The 17,165-nt window shown below is 46.0% G+C and overlaps 1 protein-coding gene and 1 long non-coding RNA gene across 6 annotated transcripts in view; one reads left to right on the top strand and one right to left on the bottom strand.

Moving 5' to 3' along the window:
• The window catches only part of PROSER2 (proline and serine rich 2), a 47,197-nt gene that overhangs the window by 15,533 nt on the left and 14,499 nt on the right, over window positions 1-17,165 (top strand). For 4 of the 5 annotated variants that reach the window (XM_086714958.1, XM_086714955.1, XM_086714956.1 and 1 more), the window contains exon 2: window positions 6,481-6,697. In XM_086714958.1, coding sequence (XP_086571084.1) covers window positions 6,560-6,697 — 138 coding nt within the window. In that variant the 5' untranslated portion in view covers window positions 6,481-6,559. Of the gene's footprint in view, window positions 1-1,897; window positions 3,923-6,480; window positions 6,698-17,165 lie in introns of those variants that run through there. The other variant, XM_086714957.1, reaches the window with a different exon arrangement.
• LOC147579517 (uncharacterized) overlaps window positions 3,248-17,165 on the bottom strand; it is a 37,296-nt gene continuing 23,378 nt past the window's right edge. The window contains exon 4 of the long non-coding RNA XR_015254036.1: window positions 3,248-3,528. This is a non-coding gene — a long non-coding RNA (uncharacterized LOC147579517). The remainder of the gene's footprint in view (window positions 3,529-17,165) is intronic.

Below are 17,165 nucleotides of genomic sequence, written 5' to 3'. Positions count from 1 at the left end.
GTCTGCAGAACCCATGAGGTATAAACCAAAAGATTGATGAATACAACTTTATAAAAATAAAAACTCTCCAAGTTAAAGTACAAATTAAGAAATATAGGCGTCTTCTGGTTGTTCGTGGCTCTTTGTTCTTCCGAATACATTTTTTCAACTTTTTTTAAGTCTCTAAAAAATTAGAAAACTAGCCTGTTGGATTTCTCTAAGAATAGCTCTGTTGTGATTTTGATTATTCTATTAGCGCCACTGTCCAATAGAACTTTCTAGGATGATGGAAATTTTCCAGTAATTATTGCTTGACATACAGCTAGTGCAGCTGAGGGACTGAATATTTTAATTTAATTTTAGTTAATTTAAATTTAGGGGCTCCTGGGTGGCTCAGTCAGTCGAGCATCCGACTCTCGATTTTGGCTCGGGTCATGATCCCAGGATTGTGGGATCAAGCCCTACGTGGGGCTCCGTGCTGAGTGAGCCTACTTGAGATTCTCTGTCCCCCTCTGCCCTTCCCCCACTTGCACTCGGTCTCTCTTTCTCTCTCTAAAAAAACAACAAAACAAAACATTACTTTAAATTTAAATAATCACATATGACCAGAGTTCATTAGACAACCCACATCTATAGCTTCAGTGCAATTCAATTTTAGGAGAACAGCTCATTTTTATGGTATTGACTCTTTTAGTCCTGAATGTGGTTATCTCTTTATTAGTTCCTTACTGACTTTCAATAATATTTTATTATTTTTTCCAAAAAAGTTTGCACATTTTTTGTTAAATTTATTTTTTTTGTTACACCTATTTCTAAGTAATATATACATATACACATATATACTTTGTGCAATTTTGTTTTATATTATTATTTTTTATTTTATGTTATTTTAAGCGTTTTTTTATTGTTTCTGGCTAGCATATAGAAATTGACTTTATTATATATTAATTTATATCTAGTGACTTTGTAAAACACACTTGTTGATGCTAATAATTTATGAGATTTTTGGAGTTTTCTACAAATACCATAATTACCTGTAAATACTGACATTTTTGTTTCTTCCTTTTTGATCCTTATGCATTTTTTTTTCTTGCCTTATAGGTGGGGTAGTACTTAAAATACACTATGCAGTAGAGGACAGCAGTGGTAATAATGGGAATGGTTTTAATGTTTTGTCATTAAGAGTGATGTTCGCTGTAGTTTTTGTCATTAAGTGTGATGTTTGCTGTAGTTGTTTATAGATACCTTAAATTTGGGTTAAAAGAAGTTCTCCCCTCATCCTTTGTAAAGTTTATAAAAAATTATGCCTGATATTAAATTTGTCCAACACTTCAGCTATGCTAAATCTTCTGTTTACCCCCATCCACTTGAGTTTTTAAATTGCTATGAATTTTTTTTTCTTAAAAAAAAAAAGTTCAATTTGGTTCTTTTTTAAATTACCCTGGTCATTTTGTATGATGGGACAGTGTCCTTCTGCCAGGAAGAGAGAGTCCTCGGAGGTATTTTCATACCGCATTCCGCATCTGAAAACCATTTCAACAGGCCAACCAGGCTATCTCGTCCAGCAGACCCTGGAAATGAGGGTTTCTCCATGGGGCTTTGCTTACCTTCTCTCGCCTCGTAGCTAATCAGTAGGCTTCTCCTAGTCCTAAAAGCAAAACAAAATCGGTAAACAAAACCAATGAGTCAAAATACCTTTCTCCAACCAGTAGTTCCTGTAGCTACTGCCTTTTTGTCCTTCCTGTCACACCTCAACTTTTTAAATTTTAATTCCAGGGAGTTCACATACAGTATTATATTAGTTTCAGGTGTATGATACAGTGATTCAGCACTTCCTGTACCTGGCGCTCATCACAACAAGTGCACTCCACTCCTTAATCCCCATCACCTATTTCACCCCCCCCCCTGCCGCTCAGGACATCACACCCCAGCTTCTAAAACAATTCACTATGCACCCCACTCCTCCGTCCCCGCGTTCGTCTGCTGTCGTGTGCTTTCCGCTCGACTGTCTCTGTACTGCTAGCTCTTTATAAGGTCACCTTGGTTGGTGAGTTCGGTGGACAGTTTTTGGTCCTTAGTCTGTTTCGCATTTTGGCGGCCACGGTTCACTTCTCTTTTTGTTCTTGAACTGTACTCCCGCCCTGCCTGTTAGTCATGAAAATTTCAAAATCCCGTCCCTTTAATCTCTCACGTTTTTCTGTTGCAGCCTTATGGCCACAGCAGTTTCAAAGTCTTTATATCATCTCTTAGGTGAACTAGGAAAATAACTTGATAACTGCTTTTATTGCCCCTGAAATAGATTATTTATTGGATCGTGAGTATATGCAGCATTCAAAACAGAAAAAAATACACATGCTCAGGCTTTACCCTCACAAATACGTTCAGTAGGTCTAGGTCAGATGCCTCGCTGAATTAAAAACCAGTGCCTGTATCAGGTTCCTCTGTGGAAAAGGTGACTCTTACCCATCAATTTGTTGTCTGCTCACTGTGAAGTAGGAAAATAGCAAACATCTAAAGAATATGCTTAGGCCAGAGAGGAAGGTAGGCCTCAAATTGAAGCATGTATTGATTGGTAGGGAAAAAACTTGAATTATGAAGCCTTTTTGGGAATGGGTTAAAGTTGATTGCTTTTAGGAGAATGGTCAAAGTGCTGTTCCAGGATTAATCCCGTGAGAACACAGCAACAGCACGGGGAAAAAGGGAGATGGAGAAGCTAGGACAGCAGTTAGCTGGCTTTGCCATCACGTGGGCACCGGGGAAACTGATCCCAAACTTGGTGGTGGGACTAGAAAAGGGGTGGATCCATCTGAAGAAGTACAGGAGGGCTGGCTGCTGGTTGATGGCGAGTGGTAGGGAGGGGCAGGCCTCAGGGACATCTCCCAAGCTGGGTGTATGTGCCACAGCCAAAAGTCACCACGTCTGTGGATGGGCTTTGACTGGCATCATTCATCTTTGGAGGTTGGGGTGCTTTCGGATGCATGATGGAAAGACCTAGCTCCTGAGGCTGTTCTGTACACCTGACTGTAGCTATTTGGAACTGAGATGGGGTGGGGTGACAGTGAAGGTGGGCTTCATGCTTGATGCCTCCAGGTCATTGTAGGTCTTTCTGGAATGCATGGGGAAGATAAAGAAGAGGAGCTGCCTTCCTCCCTTGTCTCCAGTGCACTCACCGGAGGGTGTTCACTTGCCTAAGTCCCACAGCCCCACCAGCCCCACCAGGTCCCACAACCCCAAATAGCCCCTGTCCTCCCCACCCGCAATGCTTGGCAGATGGAGATTTACTAAGACTGTAGATCAGTTGTGGCCTTGACCTCCTTCTCTCTGCTCAACTGATACACTAGACCTCTCCAGAGAAGGACGTAACTAGTAAATAATGAGAGATAAGCGCAGGAGGTATGAGAGAATAAACAGGAAATGAGCACACGTGTCTCAAATTCCAGCTCCTGCGGTGTTGGGCCTGTCGGGACTTCTCAGCAAGGCTGGTTCTGCTCTTCTGGTAGAAGCTTCTTCACCTGTGGGGTCTCTTAGTCTCCCTTGTTGTGAAGTACGCTGTTTGCAAACCCAAAGAGTGAACCCATGGTTGGACGAGGAGGCTAAATATTTTAGGGTGGTAATGACCATCCTGGATTCCTAGCTGTGGTCACTCCTGTCAAACCTGTCTGCCCTGTGTGGCGTGCTACTTCTATCCTTCCATTCCCTTTCCAGGCCAGACTGGAGAAGGAGAGAGGGCTGCTTCTTTGCCCTTCCTCTTCAGGAAACTTAGCTCTCTCCACTGCGGACCGCCATGGATTTCATATTTCAGTTGCTAGGGAACTAGGACCAGGGAGCCCCTCGTTCTTAATCCTTCGGAGACCACAGAAGATTGCCACATTGAGCCTGTGAAGGGCATCAGACCAAGGTTTTCACTCTCTCCCCGACAACCTCTGCCTTCCGGGGAATGCTGGTTAGCTTCCTCATGTTCTTTCAAGACAGTAATTTGTCAAAGTCTCAAGGTTATAGTTTTACCCTGTCAGAATAGCTTTTAAAAGTGTAGGAACACAAGAGAGAGGTCTGCTCTCGAGTGGTGTGCTAAGTTAGCACCCTACGGCCATCCTGTGAGCGCCTCAGATGCTGCTCTTACTGCGCACAAGCACAAAATTCCAGATCTTTCCCCGTGGACGAGGCAATTCCACCTGGTTCCTGCCTCACATGGGGCTGAATCAGCATCTCACTGGCCCATCTTGCATCCCCCTGTTGTATCTGGGGAACTTAGTGACCCACATCTCCCTCCTTTCCTTGGAGCATGACTTAACTGTAGTTCAGGAAGGAACTAGAGCAGAGTCAGTGGGTAGGAATGTGCAGATCAGAAAGAATCGAAGCATCCGCGTGCTTCTCGCATTTCCTGCCCACCTCACCCAGGCCCTGGCTACTCACGGTCCCAGTGATGGGGAATGTTACTGGCTGTGTGGACAGTTTAGATAAGGTCTGTGTATTGTTGAGGCTTGCTTACTATTAAAAAAATTTTAAACTTTTAATGTTTTCTTAAGTCTTTTTGTTTTAACATTTGGAATAATGGCCAACTTTCAAAAAGTACATATATGCCCAGAATCTTCTGTTCCCTAGCCTTGCTCTTAAATTGCCAGTTGAGTTGGGCTGATTCACCTGAAGAATGAAGAGAAACCAAGAGGACTAGTTCCATTTTTGAGCTGTTCTAACACCTTTGGGATTTCCCTAAAAGATCTCACAGTAATTTTTGAAGTGTTTTTAGTTTTTTAAATGTTTATTTATTTTTGAGAGAGTGAGCAGGGGAAGGGCAGAGAGAGAGGGGGACACAGAATCTGAAGCAGGTTCCAGGCTCTAAGCTGTCAGCACAGAACCTGATGTGGGGCTCAAACCCACGAACTGCAACATCATGACCTGAGCCAAAGTTGGACGCTTAACTGACTGAGCCACCTAGGTGCCCCGTAATTTTTGAAGTCTTAAGTGACAAAGTCCACCTAAAGGTGTTCAGTACTGATTGAGCTTTCTCCGCAGATGTTCATGTTTCTATTAAAAATAGAAACACACACACACACACACACACACACACACACACACAGTTGTGCTGATGGATCTCTGAGCTCACATACCCCTCAGTATTCTTTAAGGGGCGTGTAAAGCCACCTGGCAGTATTTTCAGTGTAGGAAGGAAGAACGTGGGCTTGTATCTCTCCACTTGCCATAAGCCTCCACAAGAGGCTTACTCCTTTATTCCCTATTAATCTTGTTTGGTCTTCTAGAAGGTTTTGTTGAACTCAATTGTCCATTGTTCAGAGACTGAGCTGAATTTCCTGCTAAAGGAGTCAGAGTATGAAACTAAGGGGCTGATAGGGGGAATTTCAATGTCTTTGTTCCTGAAAGTAAAAATATGAACTTCCTTGTTGTGTTAACTTAAGGTACCTTAGTATCTTATGTAGAAATTGCAAGAGCATCACAGCCTCCAGAGAGTCTAGAATCTCAGAGATGTCAACCAGACTTCCTTTCACAATTTCCTAACTTGTCACTTTGCTCAACTCTGAACTGCAGTGAAGCTGGAAAGGAACCATAATTTTGTGGTGTCTGAGGTGGAAAAGACTAGAATCAATAATCAGCACAGGGAAATCCTGAATCTGAGTGTGAAGGTGCATGAAGGTACTGGCCCTAGGTATAAAGGAGGGGGTCAGAACATTACTCTATCAAATTTCCAGCACCAAAGTCATTGTTAGTGCATCCATCCATCTTTTCCTTAAAAAGGATTCTCTTCCTGGCTCTCTGCCCCTCCCCTGCTTGTGCTCTCCCTCCCTCCCTCTCTCTCAAAAATAAACATTAAAAAAGTAAATAAATTGGGGTGCCTGGTTGGCTCAGTCGGTTGAGTGTCCGACTTCAGCTCAGGTCATGACCTCACAGTTCGTGGCTTTGAGCCCCATGTCAGGCTCTGTGCTGACAGCTCAGAGCCTGGAGCCTGCTTTTGATTCTGTGTCTCCCTCCCTCTCTGTCCCTCCCCAACTCATGTCTGTCTCTCTGTCTAAATCAACAGAATAATTTAAAATTTTTTAATAAAAAATAAAGTCTATTAAAAATGATTCTTACATCTTCCTAATGGAAAGGGATATAAAGGAGAAATGAAAATGAGCAAACAAAAATTAACTTAGGGTCTCATAATTCCCTTTGTCTTTTTAGAGTTTATTTATTTTTAGAGAGAGAGAGAGAGAGAGAGAGAGCAGGGGAGGGGCGGAGAGAGAGGGAGAGAATCCCAAGCAGGCTCCACGCTGTCAGCAAAGAGCCCGATGCCGGGCTCAAACTCACGACCCATGAGATCATGACCTGAGCCCAAGTCAAGAGCCCGATGCTTAACCAACTGAGCCACCCAGGCGCCCCTGATTCCCTTTGTCTTGATGGTCGAGGCTGTGAACCCGGATGACCGTGACCCACGCCCAGCCTTTCGTCTTGGGACTGAGGCCCGGGCCCCCTAACCCTGTCCGCCTGTGCTCCATTTCTCCACAGGTAGCTGCTGCTTCAGCATGGGACGCGGGCCCCTTCCCCACTCCCTGTGAGCGGCCCGGGGGCCCGGGGGTCCGCGGGGATGCCTGTTAGCCGCCAGCAGTCAGAGTCTTCGGAGATGGAGCCGGACGCGTCACCCGGCGGCAGGCTCGGCGACCTGAGCCGAGGGGGCAGCTTGGAGAGCGGAAGCAGCGGTTCCCGCTCCAGGAGTGTCACGCTGGTGAGTGACCGTTGGCTCCACCGCGGCGGCTGGCTGATTCTGTGCCGGCCCCCCGCCTCCCGCCTCCCGGAGGCATGTCTCGGGGCATCCTCTGGGGTTCGCTAGCTCGGCGTCTCCGCATCCGTGCTCTGTCAGGTGGCATCTGATTCGTCATCGTCGTAGGGTCTGCACAGACGCCGAGCCTTGCGCTCGGCAGCCAGGCGGATCTCGCAGTGGTGGCCGGTGACCCGGCCGCCGAGAGGACCCTGCCCCGAAGGCCCGTAGGACACCGGCGGGGGCCTGCTGCCGTTCAGCTCGCGGAGGGTTGAAAGGAGAGAAGCGCCTCACGGGGCAAAGCAAATTCACTTCGAAGCGGATTTTTACCTCTTTGCAAATACAAGTGCTTTTGCATCCATCTCTCTCAGGATCCAGGCCCTTACACAGCCTGAGAAAGCTTTGGGGATGTTCACAGAAAGGACATTTAGCTTTAAAGGTGACCCTTCTGCACCCTTTGCCCCTCAAGATACTCATGTTGCAGGAGAGAGACGTTTGTTTTCATAGAGGGAAGGACAGGAGCGAGTTAATGTTGGCCGCACTGCGAATGGTCTCTGTTGTTTATCTCAGGCCCTTCTAGTGGGAGCAGAACTTCCTTCAGCCCTAAAATTAACCCCAGTTGTGTTGAATATAAGATACATATGGTGTAGAGAGCAGTTAATAGTAATGATAGAATTTATAGACTCCTACTTGTATGTTCTTTTAAACCATCATAGTAACGTGAAATGTTATCTGATTTCATTCACCAGAAGAAAAAATATAGTACAAATTACTCTCTGACTATCCAGGAAACTAGAAGTCCTTAATAATGGAGAAGTATGTAGAAATGACAGATGAACTTGGCAGTAATTAGCAGAGTGTATGCTCCAAAGTATCACGAAGCAGCCTGCTTGGTAGATGGTGTTTCTTTTTTTTTTAATATTAAAAAAATTCTTTTTCATAATTTTTTTTATGTTTATTTATTTTTGAGAGGGAGAAAGACAGAGTGCACGCAGGGGAGGGGCAGAGAGACAGGGAGACACAGAATCTGAAGCAGGTTCCAGGCTCCGAGCTGTCAGCACAGAGCCAGACATGGGGCTTGAACTTGCAAACAATGAGATCATGACCTGAGCTGAAGCCAGATGCTCAACTGACTGAGCCACTCAGGCACTCCCATTGTTTGTTTTATTTTAAAGAGACAGAGTGCACAAGCTAGGGAGAGGGAGAGAGAAAATCTTAAGCAGTCTCCATGCTTAGCACAGAGCCCAACACGGGGCTCAATACCACGACCCTGGGATCATGACTTGAGCCAAAATCAAAAGTCAGACGCTCAACTGACTAAGCCACCCAGGTGCCCCTGTAGACAGTATTTCTAGGACTTGAGGTGGTGACTTAGGTCCTATACTCTACGGGACCACCCATGCCAGTGGTGATGGGAAACAGTGTAGAGTTTTCTCAGACGCCCCATGGTAGCTAAAGAAATGGGTGTAGCATGTTAGCAGTCAGGGTATTTGAATTATTTTCTTGTTGAACTTGGTCTCTTAGCTTGCTTCGTAGCATGGCCTTTTTTGTAGGAGAATGAAATAATAAATAACCCCCCTCCATCTCCTCCTGGGAGAGACCACAATCCCACGCATGTCAAGTGCTCTGAATTTCAGAAAGGAAAGCTGCTGTGTTTGAACCTCTGTCCTGGTCACATAGGGTCACTCTTCATGCTAACCAGTTAATGCCCTCTTTCATCAAGTCTTAAGGGTGGCTCACACTCACATGCTCCAAAGACATACAGGACTTGAATGACCTCTATGTCCCATGAGGAGTGGCAGGAAATGACTTTGCTCCACTACCTTCTGTCTCTCTTGTGTGTGTGATTGACTGGCAGCTGGGGGCCACCTTCCAGGTGCACGGCCAACAGATAGGGGAACATGTCCTTCATTCCCAGCAGGTGATCTGGGTGGTGCATCATCACCCAGGCTTAGAAGACTTAGAAGAAGATGAAAAAGGGCCTCTTAGAGGGATCACGGCTACCAGAGTAACCGCATGGTGTCTTTACTGGAAGAAGCAAGTCTGTAAAGTGAACTCAGGAGTTTACAAGATACTGCCATAGAAACTACAACTTTCCATAGAACGTAGGTATAGGCAGACGGGACGTTAAGGTCTGTCATCTGGCAAATTGGGAGACTATGCGCCATGTTGACGCTTTGTCAGGATGTCATATACAGGAATACATCTTCAGGGATAAAAGCTCTTGTTTGAAGGGAGGTACTCTTAAGTGTCCCTATTAAGGGATACGATTAAGTATCAGTCCCAGAGTCACAAAGAGAAGTGACTTATTTTGAAGCCTTTTGTCACGGGTATTTATTTTATGTTTATTTATTTTGAGAGAGAGATAGAGAGTGAGCGCACAAGTTGGGGAGGGGAAGAGAGAAGGAGACAGAATTCCAAGCAGGCTTCACACTATCAGCACAGAGCCTGATGCGGGGGTCGAACCCACAAACTGAGAGATCATGACCTGAGCCAAGATCAAGAGTCAGATGCTTAACTGACTGAGCCACCCATGCGCCCCTGCCATGGCCATTGTTAGTAATATAGTAGAAATACCACGCGCCTGGGTGGCTCAGTCGGTTGAGCGTCTGCCTTCGGCTCAGGTCATGATCTCACAGCTTGTAGGTTCAAGCCCCACGTCGGGCTCTGTGCTTACAGCTCAGAGCCTGGAGCCTGCCTCTGCTTCTGTGTCTCCCTCTCGCTCTGCCCCTAGCCCGCTCGCATTTTGTCTCTGTCTCTCTCAAAAATAAATAAACATCAAAAAAAAAAAAAAAAAGAAACATCATTAGATTCAAAAGGTGAGAGAGACTATAAATCTCTTACACTTATAAGTATCAGGAGGTCAAGGTGGGGGAAGTGAGGACAACATTAGCTACCTCTAATAAAGATTTATGAGCCGTCAGCATTGGCCTGCAAGGTTTTATGGTAAGGTTGAATAGGCATCAGCAGGACATTCTCCAGTATACTTATAATTTCTCTCAAAAAAAAATCCTTATGCATGTTTAAAGTTACTTTCTTTTTTACTAACCAGTCTGTATCCTAAAAATCAGCTCAGGATAGTAATAAACACAAGGGCATTAGAGACAAGCCCAAGTTCACATTCAACTTTGTCTCCTTTGTAACCTGGGATAAGTTATTCAGTGAATTTGTCCATTAGTTACTTTCTTCATTAGTTAAAAAGAGGGTGATGGGACAATAATTCTTTCCAAGGGACACCGTAAGGACGAACTGGCCAGCACGTAATCGGGCTTACTAACACCAGCCTCTTTGGCAGGCGCCCTTGTAGCTTCCAGGCTGCATGTGATTCCGCTTCATCCTGCTGCCTCTTGTTGGATTTGGTATCTCTGTCTCATTAGTAGTCTTCAGATTTTTTTCTTTGGGATGAGACTAAAGGGAAAATACCCCTTCCCCCAGCATCTTGCAAAGTTCCTAATTCTGGCAGTCTCTCTCTGGGGCATCGCTTTGAACTGAACTTAAAGAATGCCCGCCCTCCACAGTTCTTTTCAATCTGGTAATGTCCTGAAGCAGCACGGTGATGTGTCTGACGCATCTCTGCTCCCCCCAGTGCCCATCACTATACCTGATGGAGGATAATTGTGGGCACGGCATGATAGATTCTACTTTCAGGAAGTGCACAATTAAATTATATTCTTGGGTGCCTGGGTGGCTCAGTCAGTTAAGCGTTGGACTCTTGGTTTTGGCTCAGGTCATGATCTCATGGTTTGTGAGTTCAAGCCCTACATCGGGCTCTGTGCTGACAGCAGGAAGCCTGCTTGGGATTCTGTCTCTCTCTCTCTCTCTCTCTCTCTCTCTCTCTTTCTCTCTCTCTCTCTCTTTCTCTCTCTCTCTCTCTTTCTCTCTCTGCCCCTCCCCTGTTCTCTCTCACTCCCTCTCAAAATAAACTTAAAAAAATTAAATTGGGGCACCTGGGTGGCTCAGTCAGTTAAGCCTCTGACTCTTGGTTTCAGCTCAGGTCATGATCTCATGGTTTGTGAGTTCGAGCCCCACATCGGGCTCTGTGCTGACAGCTCAGGGCCTGGAGCCTGCTTCGGTTTCTGTGTCTCCCTGTCTCTCTGCCCTCCCCCGCTTGTGCTGTCTGTGTATGTGTGTGTCTCTCTCTCAAAACTAAACATTAAAAAAATTAAATTACATTCTCATGATATGGGCGTGACCACATAGTTCTGCCACATACCCTACTTGACTACCCATTTCTGCCTGTTGGTGGACACGTCCCAGTCCTGTTTCAGTGCCTTCTGTGTGGACCCCTGCCTGTTTTCAAGCACTTTCCCTTGTGGGAGATCATCGAGCCAACAGTAGTTGTCCTCAGTTGTTACCTCACATTTGTGCATTTGCCTTAGAACTAGCACCCTGAAATTTTTTTTTCAATTTTTAGGCATCTCTTTTTTTTTTCATTTTTTTATGTTTGTTTATATTTGAGAGAGACAGAGCGTGAGCAGTGGAGGGGCAGAGAAAGAGGGAGACACAGAATCCGAAGCAGGCTCCAGGCTCAGAGCTGTCAGCACAGAGCCCAACGTGGGGCTTGAACCCACAAACTGTGAGATCATGACCTGAGCCGAAGTCGGACACTTAACCGACTTAGCCACCCAGGCGCCCCTCATTTTTTTTTTAAAGCGATAGCATGAGCAGGGGAGAGGGGCAGAGGGAGAGGGAGAGAATCTCAAGCAGGCTCCACACTGTCAGCACAGAGCCTGACATGGGACTCACTCCCACGACCCTGGGATCATGACCTGAGCTGAAATCAAGAGTTGGATGCTCAGCCAACTGAGCCACCCAGGCACCCTGGCATTTCACTTTAAATGGAACTGAAGTTTTCTAAACAACTGTGCAGCACTTGACTTTCACACAAAAGCAATATATTAGCAGCCAGCCCCTTTCACCAGAACCAGCTACACTATTAAAAAATTTGTGAATTTTTGGGGAGTCTAAATGTGGAACGGAGCTATATGTGTTTATTCTAAGTCATCAGGTCAAAAAGACCTTAAAATGCTCATCTTTTTTAGAATGAGAATCAACCATGGTAGTTTCTCTGCTTGCTTAATCCCTGACCTCAAAAAGACTAGTAAGGACAGTGCTTTTAAGCCTCTAAGTTGTATGGTGTTAAATGCGCCTCTTGGAGGGCTCTTTAAATAAGAGATAACCTAGTTCCGATTTATAGAAGCATTTCTTTTGTAAGCAAGGATTATTTTTGAAAGAAGATAAAACATTAATGCCTGATGTTAGAGTATCCTAAAGTTTTCACACACTAGCTGAGGGGTTGCCTGGGGTATAACAGATCTCTACTCTTTAGAAACTTTCCTTCTGAGCCAGTGCAAGCTAGAAATTAAAGTAGCTGCTTAAATAGGATTGTTGTGGCTCCCCACACGGCCACCGCCATGACCAGGGCCATTCCAAGAAGGCAAAGGATGTGGTCTTTATCGTCAAAGGGCTAGTTGTATTTGTATGTGTATTTTGTTTTTCTTGTAAGGAATTCTTCCTCTGAATGCTTTATTTAATGGAAGGCATAGCTAGAACAAGAACAAATTGTCCAAATCCTGAAATACTTGAGTAAGAGGCAATCTTTCGAATGTGTTTCTGTTTTGTTTTTTCCTTTGAAACTTCAGGATGGCCTCAGTGCAACACAAGGCAGCGCGTCTTTGCAAAGTTAAGTAAGGAGGTTCTGGAACTTGCTACCTTGGTAGGTGATACAGATCCAGAATAAAAATTTCAAGAAGAATTTGGAGACGTTCAGCAATGATGGCTGTTTAAGGGGACAGAGGAAGCTTTGGGTGTAGGGTTTCCTGTAGTCTTAACCCCGTCGGGCTGGCTTCTGGAGCATATGTCTCACAAAACTGCCCTGGGTTCCAGGGACAGAGGCTGCTTCCTGCTGCTGTGCTTGGGTGCCCCTTCTGTATGTGGTCCTGCAGCCAGCAGGCCTCCTGGAGCTTTCTCTAGGACAGAAGGTGACTGGCTGGTTGAACAGAGTGGGAAACTCTTAATACCCACAGCTCTTAAGAGACTTTTTAATGCACGGATTTCTTTGAGGGCGGGCTGGAAACATCTCGAATTCCCAAGCATACCCCTTGTTCATTTTTATCTCCACGTTGGGCAAAAACAGTGATCCCGATTCATTCCTGGGTTTGTTTGGAGATTTACTACTCAGTGAACTGTCCTGAGACCCTCCCTTCTCCCTGAGCTAACACATGTTGTGGCCCTAGAGTCACATAACAAGTCTGTGATCAGACAGCATTTGCCAGCTCCTGATTATGCCCTTCCTTCTCCAAAAGCCTTTGATGCCTTTTGGCCTCACCCGATCTTCATGGAATAAGAAGGTAGAGCAGTGAACACTGTCTGCGTGGCTGGGACGGGTGAAGACAGGGTCAAGCACAGCGACTGGACACAGCAGGGGCTGGATGATTTCAAGGAGAGGAAACAACAGAGGATAGAAAGGAGAGGCAGACTGGTCAGCAGTAACCCCAACTTCCTTGCCATTCTGGATCCTTAGCCTCGCTGAGCCCACAACTTGCTGGTCGAAGCAGCCATTTTACGACAAAGCTTGCATAGCTTTTATAAAAGTTAAATTCAGTAAACGTTTAACAAATGGCTGCTGCGTACAGGAGCACAGCGCAGTTGATGAGTACGACACGGTTTTCATCTTTTCGGAAACTCGCAATTCAGCGGCAAGTGTGAAGTCCTGGGACAGCGTGACGGGTTTCAGAAGGGATCTAGGAGGGCACACGATACCAGGCACGCGAGGCGGGTCCGTCCTATTGGAACTTCTTTATAATACTGCCTCTTGAAGGAAGCTTAAGGCCGCCAGGGAGCCCAGCTGTAATCCTTCGAAGCCATGGTTCTTTAGATCTGTAATCAAAACTGTGCACACATCTCCTCCCGCGCTGGTTTGTTTATGTCTCTTTCCGGCCAGAAGTACAGGCTTGAGTTAGCCCTGGTGCAGAATCACCAGGGTGCCTGGGTAGAGATAACCATAATTAAGCCCTTAGACTGGACTGTGGGGAACGCCAGGGCACTTATGGTCTTTCTTAGGAGATTGCCAAGGTAAGCACGGCGTTTAAAGCCATGTCGAGAAGGCCACAGAGGCTGATTTCTCTGTGCTGCTCTCTGCCCCTGTTCTGCCTCAGCTGTGGGACAGTGGTTATGGGGGGGGGGGGGCGGGAGGGGATGTCTCTCATCAGCTTAGATTATTAAATCAGCAAAGCCTGACTCAAGCATCTGGAAGGTCATTTTTGGTGTGTGTAAAAAGAAAATGCGAACATCACATCACACTCAGCCAAAACAACTACTCTAGGCTGCCCACCTAAGAGACTGGCCGTGAAGAGATCTTGGTTCACTTCAAGAATATTTTTAGCCATCGTAATCTTGTTCATGATTTTCTTTTTGTCTAGAATAGAGATGAGTTCCACTACTTCTTTTTTCTCCCTCATGAGGAGTTACCACAACTGTCTCAGTCTGCAGTAGTTAAGCCACATTTCTTTGTTTAAAAGAAAAAAGAAAAGAAAAAAGCCTCAGAACTTAATTAATTCAGTAGTGTTTTAGGCAGGCGTTATTTTAGTAGGAGTAGGGCTCCTCAACTTTCTTGTTCAGCCAAACAGAGGGGTTTTTTTTTCCGCTCCACACTCCCCCCAGAATGAAACTTCTGTCCCAAATCGGCACTCCCATAGGTGTATCGAGGATTGTTGACTTTTAGAACTGTTGGTAACTTTCGTTATAAAAGTCCGTCACCCGTGGCACCTGGCTGGCTCAGTTGGTAGAACATTTGACTCTTGATCTCGGGGTTGTAAGTTCAAGCCCCAGGTGGGGTGTAGAGATTAAAATAAGATCTTAAATAAGATCTTCAAAGTCTCTCATCCAGCTTATCTGGATGTTCCTCTCAGAGCTCCGCTGGGACTGGCAGACCTTTCTCCTGTCATCTTCATGTAGGAGCATACAGATGTCAGCAACACCAGGACTTTGTCTTTCTCACAGGAGACACGTATAGCATGCTTGGCAATTACTTAAGTAGATTTAGCGTTTTGAATTTTCTGGTTTGAATATAGTAGAGATTATGTCTTCACGATCATAATATACATATTAGAGGAGAAAAGTATATACTCTCACGTTCTTGAAGCAAAGCAGTGTTTCCCCGGGAGGCTGACAGACATTGCCTGATGCCAACATGGCAGGGTCAAATGGTCGAGGTATGGTTCTCTACATAGTTCTTACAGGTCTGGAGATTTGTAGCCCAAACTGGTACATTACAAACACCACTGATAGAAAAGAAACTTAAAAAAATGTTCTGTTGCGAGCCCACCTCCTTCCAAACACTAGCACAAACTGGAGTTTTCTTCAGTTCGTTTCTTCCAGAGAAAGCTGCTGTTTTCGTTTGTCCTCGCTTCCTATCTTAGTTCTTTGGTGCTGAGTTAGCAAATGCCGCTTCCCAAAAGCACCAGGGACCCCCACTGCCGGGCCTCTGGCTTTCCTCCCTCCTCCACATGAGCCACCAGCCCCCGGCCTTGCTTGCTGCTGCTGTTGTTTTTCAGTATGTGACAGCTGTACTGAGGAGTCATTCATATACCACACGGTTCACCCATTCAAAGTATGCTAGTCAGTGGTTTTTAGTAGATTCACAGAGTTGTACAACCACCATCACAATCACATTTAAAACATTTTCATCACCGGGGCATCCTGGGTGGCTCAGTCGGCTGAGCGTCCGACTTCAGCTCGGGTCATGATCTCGAGGTTCACGGGTTCAAGCCCCACGTCGGGCTTTGCGCTGACAGCGCAGAGCCTGCTTCAGATTCTCTGTCTCCCTCTCTCTCTGCCCCTCCCCCACTCACATTCTTTCTCTCTCTCTCTCTCTCTCAAAAATAATTAAACATTAAAAAAATTATTTTAACGTTTCCATCACCCCCAAAGATACCCCGTGCCCTTTAGCAGTCACTCCATGTTTCCCTCCAGTTCCCTCTCACCTACTTCCTGGCTGTACACACTTGCCTGTTCCCACCTCTGTGCGCTCCACGCACTGCCTCTTCCTCAAGGCCCGTCTCCCTCTCTCGCATCCCTGCCTGGGGGATGGGCGGCACCAGCATCTCGGTGGGGGGGGGGGGGGGGAAACAGGAGGAACAGACTGGGCATGTGCCCCTTTCCTGGCCCTGAAGACCCTGTTCCCTGCCCTCGGCACTGGGCTCTTCTCTGTTTCTGCCTTCTCCTCCCCTCCCAGGTGCAGGCAGAGGCCCGGTTCATGTGGAGGGCAGCTTCTTGTCTGGGGAATCAGGCATCAGACTGAACCCGCAGCTTTTTTGGGGGGGCTGTGCCCCACAGGTCAGTGTTCAAGGCCAGGCTGAGCACAGAGAAGGCGCGTGGGCACACACGCCAGGCTCACGGCCTGTACCAGCCTCTAGCCCCAGGGAGAGACCTCAGATGGGGTGAGGATGCAAGAATCTGAGTTTTTGAGGACCCCGGCCTCTGAGCTTGGATAAGTATGTCATTAGAAGCAGAAATGAGGTGAACAAAGCAAAAAGCAAGAATAGACTAATTCTAGTCTCGGCCACGCCATGGAGTAGTTAGCAGCTGTATGACCCTCGGAGTCATTTCATTGCCTCTGAACCCGGCGTCACATCTTCCAGTGAAGGAGCTGGACTGATTGATCGGTGTTGTGTCTTTCGTCCTGTGGGTCCTGGAATCTGTCTCAGAACACAAAATGGTTGCGTAGGGCCTGCCCTTTCTAAGTCCATTTTCTTTTCTTTTTTTTTTAATAATATATTTTTAAATGTTTGTTTATTTTCAGAGAGAGAGAGCACGAGTGCCCACAGGTGGGGAGGGGCAGAGAGAGAGAGAGAGAATCCCCAGAGGCCTCCACACTGTCAAGTGCAGACTCACTGTTGACACAGGGCTCGATCCCACGAGCCGTGGGATCATGACCTGAGCTGAAATCAAGAGTCGGACACTTAACTGACTGAGCCACCCAGGCACTCCCTAAGCCTATTTTCCAAATGAAATCTTACTTTGGGACTTCTTGCTTTGATGTTGGATTAGATCTGTGGGGGTTTTATGCTCTGTTCGTATTTTCGCCCCTCACTTAGTGTCAGAAGTCGGCATGTGTCTTAAGCTGAAGGGCTGTTACAGGCCAGTTGCCCGTTTAATTTTACTGTACACCTAACCAAAGTCGATTCTCTAAGAAACTTGTGCATAGCCCTATTGAAACGCTGAATTGGGGAAGGCAAAGTAGGAGGAAGAGGGTAGAGAGCATTAATATATTTCCTCAGACGTTTTATTTGATTATGGTTGTTTACCACTATCACATCATCCTAACCACCCGTGATGGTTGTAATTATTAATTACAGGGGCCTCTGTTATGCTAAGAGCACTAGTGATTTTAGACTTGGAAGGTTTTTCTGTTCCATCACTGTGCTAAACCACT

This window comes from Puma concolor, chromosome B4 (genome assembly GCF_028749965.1).
Source record: "Puma concolor isolate L17-30 chromosome B4, mPumCon1.1.hap2, whole genome shotgun sequence".
In the NCBI taxonomy this organism is placed as follows: Eukaryota; Metazoa; Chordata; class Mammalia; order Carnivora; family Felidae; genus Puma; species Puma concolor.
This window is presented reverse-complemented; position numbering and strand designations above follow the sequence as displayed.